General features: G+C 40.0%; 1 protein-coding gene across 4 annotated transcripts; it reads left to right on the top strand.

Moving 5' to 3' along the window:
• Positions 1-19: 19 nt before the first annotated feature.
• NMNAT1 (nicotinamide nucleotide adenylyltransferase 1) lies at positions 20-26546 on the top strand. Of its 4 annotated transcripts, XM_084651652.1 has the most exons (6): positions 40-152; positions 3497-3535; positions 18323-18496; positions 20109-20292; positions 21043-21188; positions 22373-26546. In XM_084651652.1, the coding sequence occupies exons 3-6, from the start codon at positions 18379-18381 to the stop codon at positions 22783-22785; spliced, it is 861 nt and encodes a 286-aa protein (XP_084507778.1). In that variant the 5' UTR covers positions 40-152; positions 3497-3535; positions 18323-18378; the 3' UTR covers positions 22786-26546. The 4 variants fall into 4 exon arrangements, with proteins under 4 accessions (XP_084507776.1, XP_084507778.1, XP_084507775.1 ...); XM_084651650.1 differs by lacking the exon at positions 3497-3535 and having other exon boundaries at positions 20-152; XM_084651649.1 differs by lacking the exons at positions 40-152; positions 3497-3535 and adding an exon at positions 372-650.
• Positions 26547-26749: the final 203 nt, after the last annotated feature.

Here is a 26749-nt window from a genome sequence, read left to right as displayed (position 1 = left end):
ATGTCCACTTCCGTCGCCGAGTAGCCAATCGAAGCACTCCTGCTTGTGCGCTGTACCCGGCGGTCCCGTCGGCGCCTGGTACCCCGGGCCACAGTGGGTCCGCCCCACCCTGGGCCGTTCTCTGTGGAGCTGTGGCGCCGCCTGTCAGCCGGGTAAGCAGCTTGAGGGGTGCCTCTGTGGGGCGAGGCGCCCAGGGGCCGCGCCTGGGTTACCCTGCGTGGGGAAGGGAGCAGGGCGGCCCCATGGGGAGCTCTGGCTGCAGGCGGGGGGCCTTGTCGCTGGCCAGGGACTTGCCTCCCAGCGCGCAGCCAATTTTTCAGTCAGTTCCGCTTACCTCTGTATGACTGAAACGAAAACAAGCGCTGCCACAGGGTAGGGAAATGCAGCCTGTCTTGCCAAAGGCATTTAGAAATGATTATATGTTACTCCTGCAGTCCTTACGCACACAAGTAAATCCCATCAGTGGAACTTTGCTTGCATGAGCAAAGACTACATGCAGGAATAAGATTTTGTGGGACTGGGCCCTAAATTAGTCTGGCTGTTCTCCGTATCACTTCATCCCACGCTGAAGTACTCCACCTCTGGGATGGAAGGCGGTAGCTGTTTAACAATGCATAGCATCACTATACAACAGCCCTGGACTTTTACCAGTATGTGTTGCACTTATTGAAAATGTCACGTATATAGCATGTATGTTTGTACAGTATATTTTGTGTCAGTTTCACCAACTGAAACCAAATACAAAATCCTTGGTAAAAGAAAGTGGCAACGAAAACAAGTTCTTGTTGGTATTAACAAAACAAGGTGGTTTTTTAAATTAAAATTAGAATGTATTAATACTATATATAACTTTTTATTGCTTGCCCCAATGAATTTTTGAACATCTATCTTAACAATGTCAATTTACAAAAGAAAAGGAGTACTTGTGGCACCTTAGAGACTAACAAATTTATCTGAGCATAAGCTTTCGTGAGCTACAGCTCACTTCATCGGATGCATGCAGTGGAAAATGCAGTAGAGGGATTTTATATACACAGAGAACATGAAGCAATGGGTGTTACCATACACACTGTAAGGAGAGTGATCAGGTAAGGTGAGCTTACCAGCAGGAGAAAAAAACAACAACAAAAAACAGACAAACCTTTTGTAGTGTTAATCAAGGTGGGCCATTTCCAGCAGTTGACAAGAACCTGTGAGGAACAGTAGGGGCAGGGGGATATAGTTTTACTTTGTGTAATGATACATCCACTCCCAGTCTTTATTCAAGCCTAATTTAATGGTGTCCAGTTTGCAAATTAATTCCAATTCAGCAGTCTCTCGTTGGAGTCTTGTTTCTGAAGTTTTTTTATTGTAATATTGCCACTTGTAGGTCTGTAATCTAGTGACCAGAGAGATTGAAGTGTCCTCCAACTGGTTTATTAATGTTATAATTCTTGACATTTGATTTGTGTCCATTTATTCTTTTATGTAGAGACTGTCCGGCTTGCCCAATGTACATGGCAGAGGGGCATTTTTGGCACATGATGGCATATATCACATTGGTAGATGTGCAGGTGAACGAGCCTCTGATAGTGTGGCTGATGTGATTAGGCCCTATGATGGTGTCCCCTGGATAGATATGTGGACACAGTTGGCAACGGACTTTGTTGCAAGGATAGGTTCCTGGGTTAGTGTTTTTGTTGTGTGGTTGCTGGTGAGTATTTGCTTCAGGTTGGGGGGCTGTCTGTAACCAAGGACTGGCCTGTCTCCCAAGATCTGTGAGAGTGATGGGTCGTCCTTCAGGATAGGTTGTAGATGCCTGATGATGCGCTGGAGAGGTTTTGGTTGGGGCCTGAATGTGACGGCTAGTGGCGTTCTGTTATTTTCTTTGTTGGGCCTGTCCTGTTGTAGGTAACTTCTGGATACTCTTCTGGCTCTGTCAATCTGTTTCTTCACTTCAGCAGGTGGGTATTGTAGTTGTAAGAATGCTTGACAGAGATCTTGTAGGTGTTTGTCTCTGTCTGAGGGGTTGGAGCAAATGCGGTTGTATCGTAGAACTTGGCTGTAGACAATGGATCGTGTGGTGTGGTCTGGATGAAAGCTGGAGGCTAAGTAGGTAAGTATAGTGGTCAGCAGGTTTCCGGTATAGGGTGGTGTTTATGTGACCATTGCTTATTAGCACTGTAGTGTCCAGGAAGTGGATCTCTTATGTGGACTGGTCCAGGCTAAGGTTGATGGTGGGATGGAAATTGTTGAAATCATGGTGGAATTCCTCAAGGGCTTCTTTTCGATGGGTCCAGATGATGAAGATGTGATCAGTGTAGCACGAGTAGGGGCATTAGGGGACGAGAGCTGAGGAAGCGTTGTTCTAAGTAAGCCATAAAAATGTTGGCATACCTTGGGGCCATGCAGGTACCCATAGCAGTGCTGCTGATTTGTCCCCAAATGTGAAATAGTTATGGGTCAGGACAAAGTCACAAAGTTAAGCCACCAGGTTTGCCATGACATTATTGGGGATACTGTTCCTTACGGCTTGTAGTCCATCTTTGTGTGGATGTGTCATTACACAAAGTAAAACTATTTCCCCATGTTTATTTCCACCCCCCCCCCCCCACTGTTCCTCACACGTTCTTGTCAAACTGGTGGAAATGGCCCACTTTGATTATCTCTACAAAAGGTTTTTGTTTGTTTGTTTTTTTCTCTCCTGCTAGTAATAGCTCACCTTACCTGATCACTCTCCTTACAGTGTGTATGGTAACACCCATTGCTTCACGTTCTCTGTGTATATAAAATCCCCCTACTGTATTTTCCACTGCACGCATCCGATGAAGTGAGCTGTAGCTCACGAAAGCTTATGCTCAAATAAATTTGTTAGTCTCTAAGGTGCCACGAGTACTCCTTTTCTTTTTGTGGATACAGACTAAAACGGCTGCTACTCTGAAACCTGTCAATTTACAAAGAATGCCTATGGGAACTAATTTTATTTAAGTCATTTTGTTTACCCTTCTCAGAAATCCTTAGAGAGAGATTTTCAATGTCTTATTTAGTAGTGGGCATGAAAATAGTTGGATGTGGTATAACTCACCTCAGCTTTGTTAAACTAAGTACATAGAAATGCATGAGGAGCTTTTTCATCAGTACATACCAAGGATTTGGCGTTTGGAGACATGAATGAGAGAAAGTGGATAAAAAACAAAGAACTATTGTTTACTGGTATGAGTGTTTAAATATTGTTTGTGGTCACATTGGAATAATTTTGATAGTGTTAATTCAGTACCTACCAGTCCTAAATGATAATACATAATTTAACGAAACTTTTATTATGAGGAAAAAAATTACTTGAGTTGGTATAGTGATTTACCTTTCTAAGGACATTCAGAGCAGGAGGCTCTCTTGTTCTATAGAGGTTCTTGTAGCACTCTCATCACTGTAGCATCTGACTTCCAGTACTGCATTAAATTATGTGATTAACATCTGTCACGTATAGTTTATTTTTTCTCTTTCTTCTTCTTCCCAGGGAAGAAAATTGTGGGCACATTTACTCAGCAATTGGAAGGTGCGATTCCCAGCTTGGGTAGATGTACACATGTTAGTTATGTTCAAACTGGCACCTAAAAATAGCAATGTGGCAAGAGTAACAGCTTGGGCTAGCAGTCCATGTACCTACTGAGTGGGGGGTCAAGTAAGATTGTATTGGGGGAGGCTACCCTGACCTGCTGTCTGTGCCACCGTGACCACAGTGCTATTTTTTAGAACACTAGCTCAAGCAAAGCTAGTGCATGTATGTCTACCCATGTGAAGTTTCCTATAGTCCAAGAGCTTTATGCCCAGATATATTGTATTGCTGTAATCCTGCCAATGGGTAATAAAGGCATGCAGGTCATATCATCTGGTCTGGATGAAATGGAGTCTCATTAGCAACCAGAGTTGATAGAGAACATTGTTTATCATAGCACTGTGAGAGCTTACAAGTCAGAGAAGAATCCTAAACTACAGATCAAACTGACCAATTGTGAGTGCGTTCCTCCAACTAAAGGAGACTGCAGACTCCCATAGTGTTTTCCTCTGTTCCATTTTGCTCAGTTCCAGCTTTAAACAGCTGTTCTTCAACCCTGAGCCGATGTAATCCAAGCAGTGGGCCAGCTTGGTGGAGTGGAGGACCATTTGTCATTTTGGGGAAGACTCACACACTTTTTAGTGATGATTTCACTCTTTCACATAGACAAAAAAAACCAAAAACTGGAGAATTTATTGGAATTCTTGTTTATAGAGAAGAGACTAACTTTCTGGGCCAAAATGGGGGTCACTTACTATGAAATATAATGCTTTGAAGACCACCCCTATAGGAAATTCCCTGGCTTAAGAGGCTGCTATAAACTATCCCCAGGATAGCCAGTACCATTTCATTAGACTTTTAGACTTCATCTGCTGGGCAAGCCACTTCTCCTAGTTCATTAAAGAGATACTTCATATTATTTAAACTGACAGAAAAAAATGGGGTAAAAATGGCTGAGTGGAATTTATGTTATATGTTATCCAGACAGTCTGCAGCTACATCAGGTTACTGTATTTTCAGGGGTTCCAATCCCTTAAATTGCATTTAACGGAACAAATATTCAGTTTTGTGCTGCAGTGCAAACAAACTAAAATGAAGGGGGAAAGTGAAAACAATCAGGTCATATACCTGTCCTCTCATCCCTGAGTGCAAAATAGTTCAAGATAGTTTAAAAGGTAACTTTATTTGGAACTGCTCAGAGGTGGCACATACAGCCCTTGGAAGAGGAAAGCACGTTGTATCAGTCTGAATGATCCAGGAGTGGCTTTTCTAGGCTCCAAAGGTAGCAATGTACATATTTCATATCCAGGAAGACAGGGTGGACTTTGAAGAATGGGGACAGCAGCGTCTCTTCTCATCGCTCCCAAGAGAGAAAGAAGCTTAATATACTGTACAATATTTCACAGTGAATAATTAATAGTTATGTGCATCTATATTGTTATTCTTGGTGTCACTGGCCCGTCCTCAGAAAGCATTGTAAGCTTTCTACATGATACTACATTTCATTAAAAAGAAAAGGAGTACTTGTGGCACCTTAAAGACGAACACATTTATTTGAGCATAAGCTTTCGTGAGCTACAGCTTATGCTCAAATAAATTGGTTAGTCTCTAAGGTGCCACAAGTACTCCTTTTCTTTTTGCGGATACAGACTAACACGGCTGCTACTCTGAAACCCAAATTTCATTAAAAGAAAAGGAGTACTAGTGGCACCTTAGAGACTAACCAATTTATTTGAGCATAAGCTTTCGTGAGCTACAGCTCACTTCATCAGATGCATTGTAGCTGTAGCTCTCGAAAGCTTATGCTCAAATAAATTTGTTAATTTCTAAGGTGCCACAAGTCCTCCTTTTCTTTTTGCGAATACAGACTAACACGGCTGCTACTCTGAAACCTAAATTTCATAAGTTATCTTTAATCATTATAACAACTTCTTGCTTGAGAGGCAAGTTTCTTGAGTGTTACAAGGATTTACAAGAGGGGCACAATAGATCAGTGGATAAGTACAGGCCTGCTTTAGTCTCTTAAGGATACTTTGCACTGCTATAGTATCTTCCAGCTGTCCCTCACATGGTGCTAATGCACTAATGAAGCCTCACAACCCCTCTGAGTTCAGTAAGTATTGCTATCTCCTTTTGACAGAGGACTAAACTTGAGGTAAAGGAAGTTTAAGTGAGTTGTCCAAGGTCGTAAAGCAAGTAAGAACTGGCAGTAGCATCAAGGAGTCTTCATATCCAGTTGCCTGATCTAAGTGCCAGACACTGCTTCTTTACTATTTAGAAACAGTATAGAATACATTTTAAAAATCTCAGTGTCTTCCTTTAAGCATGAGCTGTAAGTTACTGAACAGGATTGGCCCACTTAATGTTGGAGTAAAAAAGATTAAATCAAAGTTATTTTAGAGAGAAATATTGAAGACGTTATTTCGCGTGTTCTGGGACAGAATCATACAATTAATTTTTTAAATTATCAACTGTTCCTAAAATCACAATATAGAGTTTTAGCCAAATTTTCTTAAGGCAGCCCTAGTAAGAAAACAGTTAAAGTAAACATCAGGAGAAATGGATTCATTATTTTTGTGCAACAGATTCAAAGGATTATTCTTACAATACTGTACATAAAACCAATATTCTACAGAAGTTATCTCCTCATCCAGCACAAGTTTTCTGGAGAGTTACAAAACAGTACACATTTGAGATTTACTTATGTAAACAAGATAGGTGTAGGTATTAGCTCACTTTCTTTAACAAGTCTTTAGGAAAAAATATTTCCAAGACAATAGACATATTGATCTCAAGTTACATTTTAAGTGTCACCCTGAATGCCTACTCAATCTAAATTAGGCAATAGCATTTCCACAGTTTTGTAGTAGAAATAAGGGGCTTTGAAATCTGCAACAGTAAAGGCTTCAAATAAGTCCTTTTGTAAAAGAACACTGAAATTAATTGAGTTGTTCCTGATTATTCCAGGGCAGTGAGCAGTTTTTCACAATTAGAGGAAAGACCTGTACAATTGTGATGAATGAGAGTAACTGTGAGGTACTCTAAAAGTTGTCTGAAATGAAATAATTTACTTTAGTTAGCACAGGAGTTTCTGAAATTTTTTAACTTCTCTTTATAAGAATGACTTTTTAATCTCAAAAGCCTTTGGGCCAAATTCAACCCTGAGGCCAATGGAGTTACTTCAGTGAATAACTTGTATCCATTTTGTTGATGTCTCTAAAAAGCTTAAGGAATAAGAAGTCCATAATTCAACAACACATTAATTTCTTAAATAGTTTCAACTTAGAGTGAAGAGTTGAATGTGACAGTCTGACAGTAGATGGGCTGTAAGCATTCCTGGAGTCCTACATTACTGTTCTCTGCTGGGAAAAGCTAATTAATTTCCCTTTGTACAAGGCACCACTTTTCAACGAAGTAGATCAGAATGTTGCCAGAGTATGAAGGTGAGGGTCACTCCATAGTCAGTGGACCCTGGTTCTGAAAGTGCCAATAGTTTTAAGAATTACACTATCAGAAAATGCATATTACACAATGGTATTAGATTTCAGCCCTTCTGGTCCCTGAGCCAGCACAACACATGTGTTTCCTGGAGAAATGTTGCTAAGCTGCAGATGTCAGCATGAATTAAGAAATTGAGAGTATGTGTGAATAATCAGATCTTGCCTATAAATACCTCAATTTGTAAAGAGACACGAGTTAGAAGGCAAGTTTATGATGCAGTTTAATAGCTGCCTGATTTTCTAGACTGTAAAATTAGCTGCCATGATGCAAAAGGACATTTGATCCCATTGCTGAAAAGGCACCATATATTTTCATCTTTAAATTTCCGATTATTTTCCCCTTTTTTTAGGAGCAGACCTATTCAGGTCTGCAGTCTGAGTCACTTTCTTCTTTGAAACTGGAGCTTTATGCATTACAAAGGCAAGTCCAGCTCCTTCCTTCTCCTGTTCCATAACTGTTTCCATAGCAACTCTTCCAGCTGATGCCAGTGCAAGGGCTGCACTCAAAGTGGCACCAAACCCTTCATGTCCTTGCCTGCTAACTGTTTTGTGCTAATAAGGAAGAGGATTTGAAAAATTCTGTGTAAAAACTCTTGAAAGCACTGAAAAGTACTGACACAGAGTGAACCTCATAAGAGTACCAAAGCACTGCCGTTTCCATTCAAGAGCCCCCTGATGTTTGTATATATTGATAGTTAAAGACTTTGCTGGGAATCTCTCTTGTTTTGAAATTCTCCTCACTGTGACTGTTACAAGGATCAGTATAAAGAACAGGAGGACTTGTGGCACCTTAGAGACTAACCAATTTATTTGAGCATAAGCTTTCGTGAGCTACAGCTCACTTCATCGGATGCATGCAGTGGAAAATACAGTGGGGAGATTTATATACACAGAGAACATGAAACAATGGGTGTTACCATACACACTGGAACCAGAGTGATCAGGTAAGGTAAGCTATTACCAGCAGGAGAGCGGGTGGTGGGGGAAAAAAAACCTTTTGTAGTGATAATCAAGGTGGGCCATTTCCAGCAGTTGAAAGAACGTGGGAGGAACAGTGGGGGGGGAGAATAGTTTTACTTTGTGTAATGACACATCCACTCCCAGTCTTTATTCAAGCCTAAGTTAATTGTATCCAGTTTGCCAATTAATTCCAATTCACCAGTCTCTCCTTGGAGTCTGTTTTTGAAGTTTTTTTGTTGAAGAATTGCCACTTTTAGGTCTGTAATCGAGTGACCAAAGAGATTGAAGTGTTCTTCGACTGGTTTTTGAATGTTATAATTCTAACACATTCCAGTTTTAGTCTGTTCAGAATCAGTCCAGGAGAAGCCATACTGGCAAGTCAGATTGCCATGAAGAATAACACTCAGACATATTTAGGGTAAGGGGAGGATAGGAAGAGAAGTGAAAAATTAAATTAGTAGAAAAAGGATTTACTCAACAGTTATGGTCATTCATAGTTTCTTTTAATTTCACCCACCCTATTAAGTACTTTGTCACAAAAGCCAGACTCCAAATGGAAGCAGTGCAAATACATGACATATTTCTGTCACTTATAAAAAGAAAATTATTTACTTGTTTTACCCACCACACCTTAGATTAAAACTGAACATTTAAGAAATCTAAATCACTCTTAATCAGGGCTACTGATTTATTATTTTCACTTCATTCAGCTTCCACAACAAAAATAGATTGGTCAATTTTACTTGTAATTATAATCAGCTTTTCTTCTTACATGCTAACACCATGCTGCCCTGTTTCGGTTTCCAGGACTTCTGCAGAATATTTAAATAAACAAGGGAAGGGATAGCTCAGTGGTTTGAGCATTGGCCTGCTAAACCCAGGGTTGTGAGTTCAATCCTTGTGGGGGCCATTTAGGGAGCTGGGGCAAAAATTGGGGATTGGTCCTGCTTTGAGCAGGGAGTTGGACTAGATGACCTCCTGAGGTCCTGTCCAATCTTGATATTCTATGATTTCACTTACATTTTAAAGGAATATAATAGAACATATTCTTTTTAGGTTTCACTTAAACAAAATCTAAATGTTGGGTCTAACTGCTTGACAGTGCCCTTTAATTAATTTAGATACCCATATCTTTAAATTGTCAGGTAGATCAGTATTTCAGGGAAATGTGTAAAGCTAATTCTGTGAAGGAGAAAAGGTTTAATTTCTCATTTAAATAAACTTTAAAAGTACCTGCTGAAGTCACAGTGCTCACTGACAGCATCACAGACAGATCATAAAGTTTGGGCTAGTTTTGGCCTGTGTAAGAAAGCAACTGTGAGAGAGACTTCTTGTTATCATTGTAGCAATGTTTGTCAGTGTTTAAAATTGATAAATGAAAGGAGTAGCAATACTTCTTTTTGACATTATGACTAGAAGTAGTCTGAAGGTGCAGAAAACATGATTCTACCTTTTTAATCCAGCTCACTAATTTCAAAATTAGGCTAATATTTTCCTAGTTTTTGATTATTCTGTTCCATTTTATATGCCCAGCAATCCATCCTCTAACTGAAAAATGCAGAGAGCCTGCAATTAATTATAAAAGATAACAGTGAAACAAAATTATTCAACTAAGTATACCAGTTGTAACTAACTTTATTATGGCACTGCTGAGACAATGAGTTTGTTAAAATACTCAGATCCCTTCATTTAAGAGCTGTTAGAAACCAAAGGGTCCCATTAAAATGAAGTGAAAACTAGCTTTGCTTTAGAAAACATAAAATCAGAAGTGGAATGTAGCCTTGAATGCAAACATACATACTGTGTAGCCACGGCAGTTAATACAACAGTGCAGACTCCTTCAGTTAAACATCCTATACTCCTGAATACACAGAAGATCACCTTGAGCTCCTAGGAACTGGCTCCACAAGAATAAGCACCAAAGCCCGCCCTGGAAAGAGAGGAGAGTGATCAAGATAACACTTCATTAAAGTCCTTCCCAATGAGAGACTTCAAGAAGATAAAAAGAAAAGGAGTACTTGTGGCACCTTAGAGACTAACAAATTTATCTGAGCATAAGCTTTCGTGAGCTACAGCTCACTTCATCGGATGCATCCAATTAAGTAAGCTGTAGCTTACAAAAGCTTATGGTCAAATAAATTGTTAGTCTCTAAGGTGCCACAAGTACTCCTTTTCTTTTTGTGAATACAGACTAACACGGCTGCTACTCTGAAACCTTTCAAGAAGATAAGCTTCCCCCTTTTGAAAAATCATTATCTTGTCTATTGTGTTGCAGAATCAGTCTATATGACCTTTGCCTTCTAAAAAGCATAGCTAGAGGCAAATTATTTTGTCACTATTCTTGACACACAGAACTAACTACATAAAATATGTTGAAAAGTTAAAAAGCCACTAAGTTCATCAGCCACATATTGTTCACCCTCATTTTCTCTTCCTACGCTATCTTCATAACACCAGTGCATCTCTCCCAGATAATCGATGTGTTCCTGCTGGGTCCAAAACAGCCAGATATCTGATGTAATCCAAGTATGTGTGAATGATCGAAGGACAGAAGTGGTAATAAACATAGCAGTTGTATCACAGATAAGTCAGATACATTAATTCTTTTTGACACCTTAGAGACAAACCAAATTTATTTGAACATAAGCTTTCGAGAGCTACAGCTCACTTCATCGGATGCATTCAGTGGATGAAGTGAGCTGTAGCTTACGAAAGCTTACGCTCAAATAAATTGCAAAAAGAAAAGGAGTACTTGTGGCACCTTAGAGACTAACCAATTTATTTGAGCATGAGCTTTCGTGAGCTACAGCTCACGAAAGCTCATGCTCAAATAAATTGGTTAGTCTCTAAGGTGCCACAAGTACTCCTTTTCTTTTTGCGAATACAGACTAACACGGCTGTTACTCTGAAACCTGTCAAATAAATTGGTTAGTCTCTAAGGTGCCACAAGTACTCCTATTCTTTATGTGAACACAGACTAACACGCTGCTACTCTGAAACCTGTCTTTTTGACAATGGGTGTAGATTTTTCTCAGCCTGCTTCTCAGTCCTAGCATCTCAGTGCTGTTTCATGACACCTGAATTACATATTTGAGTATACTGCCTGTGAGAGAATCAGGGGAGTATCACAGGCCTGATTCTCCCCTCAAATTTCTTTACACTGATATCTCCACTGACTTCAGTGCAGGGCATGCACAATGTGGGGGCAAGTAGGGGCACCCCCAATAATCAGCGAGGGACACAGTACTCTCCCTGCCCCGGGGCTGCAGCGGGGAGAGAGCCACAGCCCCAGAGCTAGGGGAGTCCTCTCTCCCCAGGGGCCAGGTGGGGAGGGGGGAGAGTGAGCTTCTGTGCCTCCCCCCACTCCCTCTAAAGGGGTCAAATTTAAATTCCTCTGCATGCTCCTGCTTCAGTGGCATCACTCTTGGTTTACACCAATGTTACAGGAGAATCAAGCCCTGTTTCTTTGCTGTCCCACATATCTCTCTGTAAAACCCAGATGCCTGCAGAACTCCAATGGTGAAGAAAGTAAAGATACTACCATCAACTTGTTCAAAAGTGACTGGCTGCAGTACTGGGACAAGCTCGGACTGAAAAGCAACCCCAAGAAATCAGTTAAACATTCACTGAATTAATATCCTTTTTTAATTTTTATTTTTACTAGACAAAGCTAATATTGGGTTTCCAAATGTCTGTGTTTGCACATTTCAGATGTATACATTAGTCTCTTGTTGGATAACATTATTCTAAAATAGCATTAAGGTTTTGATACAAACCAAAGAATGGGAGGAATTTTAGGTTTAAGCCTGCGAAATATTAGAGCAGCAACTCCAGGCTCAACCTGGAATGGTATTATTCCCAGCAACCTTTAAATATACAATGAAAGCTACATCAGGTAGCCACCCAATGGACTAGTAAAATCAATTGTCAGTAGAGGTTTTTTTAACTGCAAGTTGAACAAAACCGTATTGAAAACCTCGGGAATAATTGAATGGCTTAATACAAGGAGTTATCTATTGGGCAGGAGGACCTTAGTAGAAATTTCACTGTACCAAATTATATCCATCATCTCATCCTCCTATATTTATTCAATAGAAAGATCTCTGTCACACCAACTAACACAGAAAAACTTCAGTAAAGGTTTCTTAACAGAAGATGTGCTTGAAAGAAATAGCAGGATGTTCTTCCTCCTGTTACATGTATCATTTATACCATTTTACCATATGTGTCAGCAATGGTCCTCTGCCATGTACATTGGCCAAACTGGACAATCTCTACGCAAAAGAATAAATGGACACAAATCTGACATCAGGAATCATAACATTCAAAAACCGGTAGGAGAATACTTCAACCTGTCTGGCCACTCAGTAAAAGATTTAAGGGTGGCAATTTTGCAACAGAAAAGCTTCAAAAACAGACTCCAACGAGAAACTGCTGAGCTTGAATTAATATGCAAACTAGATACCATTAATTTGGGTTTGAATAGAGACTGGGAGTGGCTGGGTCATTGCACATATTGAACCTATTTCCCTAAGTTAAGTATCCTCACACCTTCTTGTCAACTGTCTAAATGGGCCATCTTGATTATCACTACACAAGTTTTTTTTCCCCTGCCAATAATAGCTCATCTTAATTAATTAGTCTTTTACAGTTTGTATGGCAACTTCCACCTTCTCTGTATGTGTGTGTGTGTATATATATATATATATATATTCTTACTATATGTTTCATTTTATGCAGCCAATGAAGTGGGCTGTAGCCCACAAAAGTTTATGCTCCAATAAATTTGTTAGTCTCTAAGGTGCCACAAGTACTCCTTTTCTTTTTGCATTTATAGCCTGACTTATCTCAGTTGTCACCCTGCCACCATAGAGATATTTATCAGGCACTTTTGGTGACACTGGACTGCTGCTGATTTCCGAAATACAGGCTGCAGGACCACCCTGCCATCACGACTTTACTTTAAATGAGCAGACTGCTGATACAGAAACAGGAATTGAAAATGGTACCACCTAGTTAAAACGTCAGCAGGCCTTTTCTGCCAGGTCCTTTATTGGAGTTTTCAGTCCTTCAGGTTTGTGCTGTCAGATCTTCAGGGGAGTGAAAACAGCTGCCAGTCTCCTTGTCTAAAGGGAACAGAAACTATGGGACAGGCTATGATTTCGCTCTTCTCAAGAACATCTCAGAATACTCAAATCAGCACTTTAGGTAAGACACCTGCTTCATTTCTCCCTCTGTAATCTCAGAATTCATCATGCATGCATTAAATTAACCTCTACAAGTTTTACTAATTAAACCTCTTTGTACCTCTGTAGGATGTAGAGCTGAAGGATCAGAATAATGATTCCAAAAACAAACACTATAACTTACTGAGAAGAAAATGACATGAGACATATTATTATTCATTACTTACTACACAGTAAAATATTCCACCAATACACAACTCTGTTACGTAGTTACTTGAGGCATTCAACTCTTGATCCCATATTTAAAGCTGGCAAAGGACTTGTAGACACATTTCAAAGGTACTGAGCACCCAACAATTCCCAATCAGTTTGGGAATAACTTAGAAAGTCCAAAATTCAAAGATTTGAGGGGACCATGCTCATAGGAAGGGACATGGTACTATTAGATGATGCCTCTAGATTAACTGAATTTGTATTTTACATGATGTTGCAGCAGCAAACCTTAATATGGAGACAAAGGCCTTAACTGCACTGCGAATTTTAAGGAGTTCTCCCATTGCCGTGTAGCACCAACACAGCTCCGCTTTTGCAAGCAATGGTACAAGCAGAAGGGCATATTGCTGCATGAATTTTTACCACTGTATCATCCAGATCTTCTCAATGTAGACAAAGCCTTTGTCTCCTGACAATGTGCTGTTATAATAGCAAATTTAATTCCATCATCTGTTTGCCTAAGCATGGACTAACCCTACCAGGTACTCTCCTATGAGCATTCAAAGCTTTTTAGTATTTTAGTCCCAACCTGATTTGGACCATTTTTATATTTTGCAGCCCTCTCTTCAGAAGCTTCTATTCCTTTCCCACTCGAAAGTCAATCTCTATTGATGTGTATGCTAAATTTGCTACTGTATCTGGAAACAGGTATTTTATATTATATATGTAGAGAGCACCATTCTACCCTGTGATATGTGGTATGCACTACTGTATATCTTGTAGATATCAATGTTTGCCCTTAAATATTAGTAGCTCTTTTCAGTTGCAATGGAGGCTAAGCGTTTCAGTGAATTAAACATTGAAGTTTCACCTCTGGAGAACTGGATTAGAATCTTAATTTGGCTCATAAGTAGAAGTAGTTTAATGGTCTCATCCTAGTCTTTAGAAATATTAACAAAAGTACCACATTGTTATAAATCTCAGCTCAGAAGACAAGGATGTTGTGAGTCGGGATTGCGGAGCATTGTGTGGCTATAGTCAGTGCTATTAGTTTTATTAGTTCAAAAGCACTAAATTCACCTTTCAGAAATAATAATTAAAAGCTAATAAACAATATCTCAACTTACATTAACTCTACCCTGTACACAACTATCTACCCTTTTGATAAAGGATTCGAGCTTTAATTATTTTTGCTGCTTTACTGGATTTAAGAGATTCTAAACTCTTTCCCTGGTTTCTGCCATGGATACACACACCCCTATTAAATAGCCCTAAAACAAAACTGTGTTTACAATCCGAATTAATGGTGTTTGGGCACTCATCAGCTCAGGTGGTAGGCCATGTGAGTCAGGCAGGAATGAATCATAGCTGGTCTGATCGGATGCTCAAGAATCTGGGAGAAGTGCCATTTAAGAGAGGTTTTTATTCCAGTAATACATGGCTGGTATGAGTGACAAAATTCTGTTATGCCCTGTAATTCTTTTCTGCTATCAATTGCCGTTGGATTTCAAAAGCTCAGCATTCCCCTGAAAGGAGCTTACTTCCCTGAGGTCACCATAAGCACAAAGTCCCTTTATCGTAATGAGAATTGGCAGGATTAGTGCAGAATAGCTAATTTGTAATGGGCTTGGGGGTAATATAATGCCCCAGTCTCCCCACCCCTTAATATTTTAGTAAAGGTTTTAAAAAAACTTTAAAAAGCCCATCTCAAAAGAACACAATAAAAATCTTAACTTGTACTGACATGCTAACCATGATCAGTACAGATAGATAGATCAGTCTGAACGGAACAGTAGCAAAGAGAACAAGTAAACTGGTGATAACTTCACCTTCAGAGCTAAGAGGTTTCAGAGTAGCTCTTCTGCTTCCTGTGGTCAAATCGCAAAGCTGCCAGCTGAGGAATGTTGTCTGCTCTCAGTCTTGGTAGGAAGAGCTGATAAAGGTGACTTGAAAAGATTCTGTTCCTCATGATACAATTAATAGACATCATTGTCACTAGGTTCAGGTAAATTGGATCGTTCACTAGATGCTATATTTGTCTGTCCAAATGTAGTAATGTTTGAGCTGCCTTCTGTATTAAACAAGTGGTGATTCGGTATTTTTATACTTACATGGGCCTCCATTATTGTAGTATCTGAATGCCTCCCAAATATTTCAAAATAACAATATCTCTCTCTTCCTTCACAGTGTGTAATAGAATAATAGCTTATAGTTTGCCTGTTTGTATGTGTGCTGTGTTGTGTATCTTTCTGTGTGAATAACTTTTTGGAGAAAAGCTAACCTAAAGAAATGAATTTTGCATTTAGGTCTGGATGTGTTTGTTCTCATCTCTTGCAGAAGGATTCATAGTCGAGGTCCAATTCCTACAAAAGTTCTCAGAGTAGCAGCCGTGTTAGTCTGTATCCACAAAAAGAAAAGGAGGACTTGTGGCACCTTAGAGACTAACAAAGCTTATGCTCAAATAAATTTGTTAGTCTCTAAGGTGCCACAAGTACTCCTTTTCTTTTTACCAAAGTTCTGTTTCCCACACTCATGAACCTCTTCCTGTTGATCAATAGTTTAATTGTTTCACCTGAATATAGCTGTCATAGGAATTCACAGTCTCAGTCACAGAGAGAGAAGTGATCTCTCAATACCTAAACCAGTCCTATGGAGGATTTTGAAAATCAGGACACAATCTGAAGCAGTTTCTGTATTCATTGGGAAGACTGGAAAAGTGAATGCTGGAGTGATGCATTCATGGCAGCTTGCGCAGCTAAGCAGGCATTTTATACCAGTAAGAGCTTTTTTCAGGATGTGTGGTTCCACTCCTAACTATGAGTTGCAATAATCTAGTTCATAGATCATTAATGAATGGATCACCCTGGCCAGATCTATGATTGATAGGTGTAAAATCAGAATAATGGAGTGAAGAATCTGTACCTAAGTTTCTTGAGAGTACTAATTTAGAGTAGTAGTTTTTGATAGAAAAGAATTACAGCCTAAAATACTATATACTGGTAATTGTGGACTGAAGCCAATATTTAATGAATGTGTTTAAAACACCCAGTGCTTGTGTTTTTTCTTGATTAGACTAATATTTACTAGCAATTCTGCCAAAAAATAAACACTGGGACCTTTAAACCTTAATTATACCATACATCACTGTTTTTTGAACCTTGGCCACCCACAGAACGTATTATCTTCACAGTGATTATGATAGGTTTCTGAGTAACAGCCATGTTAGTCTGTATCCACAAAAAGAAAAGGAGGACTTGTGGCACCTTAGAGACTAACAAAGCTTATGCTCAAATAAATTTGTTAGTCTCTAAGGTGCCACAAGTACTCCTTTTCTTTTTACCAAAGTTCTGTTTCCCACACTCATGAACCTCTTCCTGTTGATCAATAGTTTAATTGTTTCACCTGAATATAGCTGTCATAGGAATTCACAGTCTCAGTCACAGAGAGAGAAGTGATCTCTCAATACCTAAACCAGTCCTATGGAGGATTTTGAAAATCAGGACACAATCTGAAGCAGTTTCTGTATTCACTGGGAAGACTGGAAAAGTGAATGCTGGAGTGATGCATTCATGGCAGCTTGCGCAGCTAAGCAGGCATTTTATACCAGTAAGAGCTTTTTTCAGGATGTGTGGTTCCACTCCTAACTATGAATTGCAATAATCTAGTTCATAGATCATTAATGAATGGATCACCCTGGCCAGATCTATGATTGATAGGTGTAAAATCAGAATAATGGAGTGAAGAATCTGTACCTAAGTTTCTTGAGAGTACTAATTTAGAGTAGTAGTTTTTGATAGAAAAGAATTACAGCCTAAAATACTATATACTGGTAATTGTGGACTGAAGCCAATATTTAATGAATGTGTTTAAAACACCCAGTGCTTGTGTTTTTTCTTGATTAGACTAATATTTACTAGCAATTCTGCCAAAAAATAAACACTGGGACCTTTAAACCTTAATTATACCATACATCACTGTTTTTTGAACCTTGGCCACCCACAGAACGTATTATCTTCACAGTGATTATGATAGGTTTCTGAGTAACAGCCGTGTTAGTCTATATTTGCAAAAAGAAAAGGAGTACTTGTGGCACCTTAGAGACTAACCAATTTATTTGAGCATAAGCTTTCGTGAGCTACAGCTTACTTCATCTGATGAAGTGAGCTGTAGCTCACGAAAGCTTATGCTCAAATAAATTGGTTAGTCTCTAAGGTGCCACAAGTACTCCTTTTCTTTTAGTGATTATGATGCAAGCTAATGCTGAGAGGAAAATGAGGAAGTTAGTGGGTCTCCCTCTGTCATTATAAAGTATGTTTTCTAGCCCTTCGGGTTATGGAGAAAAGTGTATTGAAAACATTAATTGACTGCACCCTAATGGCTCAGAAAGCCAAATGCAAATAAAAGGACCAACATTGCAAAAGAATAAATCTCATCATTTTTGAGGGGCCTGATCTATGATTTTTGAATGCTGGGATGGCAGTGCTGCTATTATTCACCATATACACTGTACTCTTTACTAAAGCTCCCTTAGTACTGTCACATTGCTATCTATTACACACAAATCTCATGCTGCCTTCCCCCACTCTCTTCGTTCTACATCCTTTGAAGCCCTGAGTATTCTCAACTGTATGTTTCCCATACTTAAGGCCCACACAAGAGTCCTCATCATCCTTCTTGTGGCATATAGCCACCTTTGCCCCATCCAATCTCTCTGGTTGCACCTTCTCTGTTACACCTTCTGGAGGTAGCAGAATTGCATCTGGTATTAACCTCCTAATATCAAAAATGGAGCATCATGTAAGAGATTGTAGAGCAAATATTGATGTTAGCATGACGGGTTGTTCATTTCTAATCAAACCATCTTCTGCTTTATTTGGTAACTCTAAAGGAGCAGAAAACAACTTTTTTGTCCTCTCCCCTTACTGTAGTTTTTGGCTGTGACTCTGAAGTTCTCCATTTGGACCTGTGGCTTCAGGGAAATCATATGGAGAATCCAGATAACAAGAGAGAGGTTGTTCTGCTGGCCTGTGGTTCTTTCAATCCAATCACCAACATGCATCTGAGGCTGTTTGAGCTGGCTAAAGACTACTTGCATGAAACAGGTGGGAGTAATAGCTTAGCTAATGCAAAATGTAGAGCTCTGAGATGTGTGTGGTTGTGTGTTTAGGTGAGTGCATTTGTGTGAGTATCTGCGATTGTTTTGCTATGACAGTGTCTATATTCGGATTCCGATTCACAAGATGTAGAGATGGGTATGAGTGTATGCATGATAATAAGTAACCTAAGACATAGAAGAATGTCCAGAGTTGCCGGGAATATAGCACAGTAATCGGTCATATCTGTGGCAGTGGCCTCTGTATCCCTGTCCCCTCTTGTGGACCAGTCTGTTGTAAGCAACCCAACTCCTACGTCAATGTGTTTCTAAGCCTCCCTGGGTCTGGATAGTCACTGGTCATTGTTCCTACTTCTGGGTATTTCACACAAGCTCCCAGAGATAGACTCTGGGTCTGACTCCCTATTCGGTCAGTAGGATCCCACATTCTGGAACCAATGCCTCAACCTTCCTGAGCCCTCAGTTGCTAGGATATATTCCCCCAGAGTCCACCTGGTTGTTGTAGCCCAGTTTCTAATTAAAACCTTCAGGGTCAGTGTGGCAGGAGGTAGTCAAGGAACACAGACTTATCAGAGAAACATCGTAATCACAGACACTTAACTCTCTAGCCTTTTCAAGAGTAACAGATCTTTGAAAAACAACAACATCCTGAATGCACACCCCCTTCCGCCGCCCTAAATCTAATCTCATCCCTCCTGTGAGTCCTGGGTTTGGTCAGCATCCTTAAACTATGCATCTTTTGCTGCCTTCTTTTGGCTGGTCATTTTGCATGTGCCAAAGGTTTCAGAGTAACAGCCATGTTCGTCTGTATTCGCAAAAAGAAAAGGAGTACTTGTGGCACCTTAGCTCACAAAAGCTTATGCTCAAATAAATTTGTTAGTGTCTAAGGTGCCACAAGTACTCCTTTCCTCTTTTAAAACAATCTCTGTCTCCATGTTGTCTATGTGCTTCAGCTGGGTAAGTTTGGGACAGACTAACACGGCTGTTACTCTGAAGCTTCTCCCTTGTCATTCAGAGTCAATTACCCTAACAATAGAAAAAAAACATTATTGTACTAGGGAAGAGTCATTCAATGTTGATAACCCTTGATTGCTCTGTCATTGCTTCTCAGACATAGTTGTTCCACTAGGTGTCAAGCCCCTGCTACAAAATGGATGCTCCAATCCACAAAGACTGCAATACAACATGAAGGTCACACTTCAGAATAAAGATTACAATACAAAAGAGAGACCCAGAAACAAAATGGGGTCCACAAAACAAAAAGGAGTTCACAGTTTGACTCAGACATATTGTTAATCTGTCACAGCCTCCTCTCCCCAAATCCTGGGACTATCACACCAGCTTTTTGTAGTCTGTGTCACCTACCCTTGGCAGCATGATTCAAATTCTCTTTCACAGCTGTGCTCCATACATCAGTCACAGGGCACAACACTTTTCCGGTTCCAGGGGATTGGCTAACAGGGCTCTGTGGGGAAATGGCATCTATTTTCTTTTAAAGACCATAATGACCATGCATATGAAGTACTTTATGTACAATACAGTGAAGTTGACATCTGCTCAGTCACTCCTTATGTTTTTGTGTGGGTGTGCTTGTCATGCAGGAAAATACAAAGTAATCAAAGGAATCATTTCCCCAGTGGGTGATGCATATAAGAAGAAAAGTTTGATCAGTGCCAATCACCGAGTAACCATGGCACAGCTTGCTACAGAAAGCTCAGACTGGGTGGAAGTTGATGACTGGGAAAGCAGCCAGAATGAGTGGCTGGAGACACTCAAAGTTCTAAGGTATTGCGTAGCCATACACTGAAAAGACACGTATTCCTATAGTAGGATCAGGACAGGAATGGTTTAAATGGCTAAGGGTCAATTCTGCAACTCTTAATCACATGAATAGTCCCATGGAAGTCAAAGGGACTATTCATATGAGCAAGAGTTTTTCACATAAATAAGGGTTGTGGGATTAGCCCTCCCCCCCCCTCCATGCCTATACGCTGAGACTCTGAACAGTTTAAAATTTCTAAGGGCATATCACTTACATCCTTATTTTTTATGCCTTTTTAACACTGAAGAAAGTGAGGGATTCATAACGGTGACTAGAGCTGAGAGTAGAGTGGGCCCATGCTGCCCAAGCTTCCCTCACTGAGTTCTGCTGATGTACAATGCTGCTCTTCCGTACTTTTAAAAGTAATGTGAGAACCTTAAAGGAATGCCTATTTTTCAATCTTCCTTCACCCCCATAATGCTTCTGTGTTTGCCCTTCTTCTCCATATGGTTTGTGTATTACTCTAACTCCGTCCAATTTCTTCCTTTGAAAAAATAAACTTACTTAATTGCTGATGCTTCTAGCTCCAGCACAGTGGCAGTCATAGGACTCTGATCTCACAGCCCATGGTTGGGGCAGTTCTCAAGAGACCTCTGTGAAAAACTCAGGGTACTGCTGCAGGAGAAAGTGATGAAATATGATTCAGTAGGTGGTTCTCTTCCCTATGTTATCACACAACTCTAATACTCTTTCAAAAATTATTTATTTTGTAGATACCATCATCAGAAACTTGCATCTTCTAATCCTGATAACAGTCTCCAGAGTGCTGTACCTCTAATAAAGCCAGGTCGAAAGAGAAAACAGGAAGCAAATAGATACATTCCTGTTAAAAAGAATCAACTGAGTCCAGAAACAAAAGGTTGAGTATGTTTGCGAAATAAATCCCCATAGCAACCCACACTTATTTCCAGGCCATGGTGATCTGCCATTGAGAAGCATTTTTCTGATATTCAATCTCAGTTCTGACCTCCCTACTGAACAATGTAAAGAAAATAAAGCACCTAGATTTTATGGCGTGAATCAGTAGTCTCCTTCATAATAGTAGACTATCAGGGTGAAGTAATCAGGTCTTAGACTAATCCTTAAGATAACAGAAATATGAACTGGAAAAAAAACATTTAGTTTACTGAGATTTGTCACACTACAGCTGAAGTTAAGAAATTGTGGATCATAGGCTCTTTTTATTCAATGAGGGAAGGAAGAACAATAAGTCAGAAGTCCCTTGTGTATCCAGAAATGGAGGAAGGGGTTGTAATTTAAAACCCCATGAAAGTGGAGTAGCATGATTTAGAAATTCCAGCTAACGTCCAGATTGATTATTACTTCTTACAAAGATGTAATTTTATTATTCATCTCTATTTAACCTGAGCACCTGCATGAACTAAGACCTAACAAGCTTGCCAGTTTCTTAGTACCTTGGGCCCACCCACACCTTTTGGTTTCAGCCAATAAGCCCCTTCCAACTTTCCACGATGGATTTTTTTTCCCCCAGTGTGTTTTTTTGATCCCTTAAAAATAATTTGATATCTTAGTCTTTCCTGGCCAGAGTTTACTAACACCATCCACCCAGGAAGGGCAGACACCTATCAAGCCAAACAAACTTCTGTTGGTGAAAGAGATAAGCTTTTGAGGTCCACAGAGGCGCTGGGGGGGAGGGGGGGTAGGGATCTGATAGGGGGGCTGCCAGCTGTGGACAAAACAGGCGGCCAAATGATGTTGTAGGGGAGCATTGCACAACTTTAAACAAGCATGTTCTGTAATGGAGCAGGGACGTAACATCGAAACAACATTAAGCAAGAGGATGTTAAGTGGGGAGTTACTATATTTTCTAGTACTTTTTGCTCCCTTTGGAGACTCCTGTGGATAGCCTAATAAATCTTATTATCAGGATGTTTTTTCTAATACACTGCCTGAATGTTCCTTTTCATGTTAATTTCATCCCATTACCTCAGTATACCCAGGATATGGAGAGGTAGCGTATCATTGCTAAGTCAGCAAATACCAGCAGCTAAAACTCAATCTTCGTCCATTCCCTTTTTTTAGGTGTCCCACAGCTGAAGTTGCTCTGCGGAGCTGACATCTTGGAGTCCTTTGGAATCCCCAACTTGTGGAAGCTGGAAGACATCACTGAAATTGTGGCAAACCATGGCCTTGTCTGCATAACCAGAGCTGGAAACAATGCACAGAAATTTATCTATGAATCTGACACGCTATGGCAACACAAGAATAACATTCACCTGGTAGAAGAGTGGATCACCAATGACATCTCTTCCACCAAGATCCGAAGAGCACTGAGGAGAGGCCAGAGCGTCCGTTACCTGGTCCCTGATGCAGTCCGGGCTTACATTGAAAAACACAACCTGTATAGTCCAGAAAGTGAAGATAGGAATGCTGGAGTTATTCTGGCCCCTTTACAGAAATATGCTAGGGGATGTAAGCAGGAACAGACACTGTAATCTAGCCTGTTGTTATGCTGTAAAAACCCTATGTTTTAATGTGGAAAGATGTTTAATCTGTTCCAGTAAATCAGGTCTGATTCTGTAGCCCTTGTATGTAAGTAAGTACCATTGAATTCAATGGGAGTTTTGCGCGTATGGAGATTGAGCTTTTACCGCACAAGCCTTGTCTTTTAAAAAAAGGAAGTATTTTTTACCTCAGGTTAACTAACATGTGTGAGCTATCCTGAGGTAAAGGCACAGTGAGGACAAGGCACTTAGTTTTACCATAAGATAAACTAGGAAAGGTCAGCTCTGTTGACCTTACTAAGGGTATGTCTACACTGCCCACGTTACAGCGCGGCTGCAGCAGCACTGTGATGTGGCCAGTGTAGTCATGCTTTATCGCTGGGGGAGAGCTCTCCTGGTGATTAAAAAAAACAAACAAACAACCCACCCCAAACGAGGTGGTAGCTTTATCGCCCAGAGTGTGGCTCCTGGCGATAAAGTGCTGTCTATACTGGTACTTTTCAGCGCCAAAACTTTTGTCACTCAGGAGTTTTTTTTTTCACACCCATGAACAACTAAAGTTTTAGCTCTGAAAGGGGCAATGCAGACACAGCCCTAGTCTATCTCACAGTAAAACTAAGGGTATGTCTACACAGCCGACATTAAAGCGCTGCCGCAGAAGTGCTTTAAAGTGGTCTGTAGTCAAGGCTCCAGCACTGGGAGAGAGCTCTTCCAGCGCTGTAATAAAACCACCTCTGTGAGGGGAATAGCTCCCCGCTCCCAGCGCTGTAGCACTTTCTACGCTGCCACTTTACAGTGCTGAAACTTGCATCGCTCAGGGGTGTGTTTTTTCACCCCCCTGAGCGAAGAAAGTTTCAGCGCTATAAGTGGCAGTGGAGACAAGGCCTAAAGTAACTTTTTTTACGTAAAGGATAGCTGAAACTCATTTGTTATCCTGAAGTTTAAGAATACACCTTTTTTAGCAGTGAAGACAAGGCCTTAGGAGCTTGATTCCTCCACTGTCCTTTACCTTGTCATTTACAACTGTGCAAACTGAGAGTAAAGTGGGTGCAAAGTGCTGCCAATCAGCCATGCTGCTGTTTTACACTCACTTTGCATATGAACAGCAACAAAAGATGCTAGGCAGTGGAGAAGCAAGCCATACAATTATGCATTTTAAAGGGAAACCATCAAGTACTACAGTTTCATATCCAAAACTGAGCATAATGAAATGAAACAAAAATGGGTTTTACAAACTCTGATGTTACAGATATCCTTGACTTTAAAAAAAAAATCAAAAGTTTTTGTTTTGAACATGTCCCTACATTGGTGTGAACCCAAATACAACAAGAAAAGGAGTACTTGTGGCACCTTAGAGACTAACCAATTTATAATTCATCACATCTGATGAAGTGAGCTGTAGCTCACGAAAGCTTATGCTCTAATAAATTGGTTAGTCTCAAAGGTGCCACAAGTACTCCTTTTCTTTTTGCGAATACAGACTAACACGGCTGTTACTCTGAAACCTCCAAATACAACAGTAGGGCTCTGGCTACACTAGAGAACTTAAAGCAGCAATCTAGCTGTGCTCCTGTAAGCTCTCTAGTGTAGCTGCTCTTAGCCGACGGGAGAGAGCTCTTCCATTGGGATAATTACTCCAGCCCCCACGAACAGCAGTAGCTATGTCAGTGGGAGAAGCTTTCCCATCGACATAGCACTGTCCACACTGGCGCTTAAGTTGGCATAAGTTGTGTCACTCGAGGAGTAGCTAATTCAGACCCCTGAATGACCCAATTTATGTCAATTTAAGATTTAGTGTACCTATAGGCCAGGAACTAGTGCATTAGAACCAGAAAGTGAAATTGACTAGAAACAGAAAGCAAAATTGACCTATTTAGTTTTGCTGTTCAAACTGAATGACCTGTAAAGTGATAAACAACACAAATGTTTTGAACACTTCATTGTGTTATAACAAAAGACAAGGTCATTTCAAGGCAAAGTTACACTTTCTTCCACTGTTGTGTTTTAACCGAAAGCTTGGGAATGTCTGCTCATGAAAATGAAAAAAAAATTGTTACAGTTCTTCTATCACTGATACATAGTAACTAGCGTACTCCAAAATTTGGAGTATATAATAGTCTGATTCATTTTAAATACTATATTGTTCCTGCTGTAACTACAGCATAAAGCAAAGAACAGTAAGAAAGATGCAAATCACATGCTAGAATAATTTTACATTTTAGCACCAGCAGCATAGTCACAGCTGAGTCGTTTAAATGAGGAGCAGGACGAGGCTGGGTTGGGTTTATATATAAATGCAGTGAATAACTTTATTTCTGTTTCCCTGCTAGGGGTCTTGGGCTTTGAAAAATACTTGATGTTAATCAGGAGCAGGAAATGATATAATAATTGCCTTACTCTAAGGTCAACATTATTCTTCATGAAAGGACAGATCAGCTTCAGAAACTGGGCCCAGCCACTGGTTTAATGGCTAAAGGTTAAGAACAGTGTCATTGTGATTCTTATTCAACTGGGCCCTTTCTTCGGAATGAGGAATAAGATTTGTGAGACATTTGATTTCTGAGACAGAATTTCTGTGACTGGAGGGGAGAAGGGGTAAGGAGAGACTAGGGTTCCAATGTAGTCTAGATATGTCATTTTTCTTTCTTAGAAGTCTGGTTCTGAAGTGAGCACAGCAAATTGGGTGTGTAAGTTAGAACAACACTATAAATGTCATGCTGGTGAATTCTACACTCCTCTCTCTTCATTTTGTGTGTGAATTAAGTGCCTTATCAAAAGTTCCAGGGCTCGAAGAGCTATTATTCAGATAGTATGAGAAAACTGTTGAACTGCATCCTCCACACAGTGGTCTGTCATACTGACCAGATCAGATATGCTATCAGAACATGAGATTCTCAGTGCTCTGGACAAGGTGAGCAATGCATGGCATCTCCACATGTGCACAAAAATGCTGGAATTAATGTATGCTTTAGAGCCTCTGTGTGTTGCTAGTACCAGTTTGCAACCATTGGTTTCTTCAGAGCATCTGTATTTAAAAAAAATCTTTGTTATAAGGTGAGGCCATTACCTTAAAGTACACTTCTGGCTCTGAAAAGTGACTGAAATTGGCACTAAGATGTTCCATGTTTATTTCTTCTCAGTGATTTCCAGATCAAATGTAATCTGTTTGTAATTAAAAATGTTTTTTCTCACTGGCAGCTTGGACTCACCTTGGATTTTGACAGTCAAGCTAGGTTCTTTCTAGCTCACACATCATCATTGGTAATAAAGATACTGTAGGCCAAATCAGTGACATCTGGGCAGTCCCACTGCCTTAAATGGGCTAACAGATTGGAACTTTAGTAAACAATTCTACTGATAATGCCCAGGAAAGAACAGAATTCATCTCTCTCTCTCTCTCTCTCTCAGCTATGTTGGTTCTACAGGGCTGGCAGGAGTAAAAAGCAATAAAGATTTACTTTAGTAATTAAAGTTATCTGATGTGACCCTGAATACACTAGCAGAACAGATCTTTTCTGTGAGAGAGTGCTGTTTATATAGTTACTTTTCAGAGTAGAATTGCACTTTATTAAGTCTGAGATTTACTTTGTGAATCATGATGCTGGTGTGTTTTGTTATACTTCATTTGTATAATTCAAGAGAAGGATTGTGCACTAACCAGGATTTTCTGTAGTGGCCTACACATGTTATATTTTGCTGGTCTTTAGTGCAGTTATGTGTAATAGGCGTTTCAATAAAAATTTTGGTGATAAGCAAGTCTGTTAATTTGTTTAGCATTGATAAAATTAATCAAAGTTTGATAGCCTAAATCTTAGAAGCTTTTCTCAGGGACAATCCTTAACCCAGCACAGAGTATCACCTAAAGCAATGGGATTCTGCATGGGTGAAACAGTCTGCGTATGCAGAGCACCTTGTTGGACTGGAGTCATAGTTCTATTGTGAATATTGATCATTC

The sequence above is a fragment of the Lepidochelys olivacea genome (genome assembly GCF_965140295.1).
Source record: "Lepidochelys olivacea isolate rLepOli2 genome assembly, chromosome: 18".
Classification (NCBI taxonomy): Eukaryota; Metazoa; Chordata; order Testudines; family Cheloniidae; genus Lepidochelys; species Lepidochelys olivacea.
This window is presented reverse-complemented; position numbering and strand designations above follow the sequence as displayed.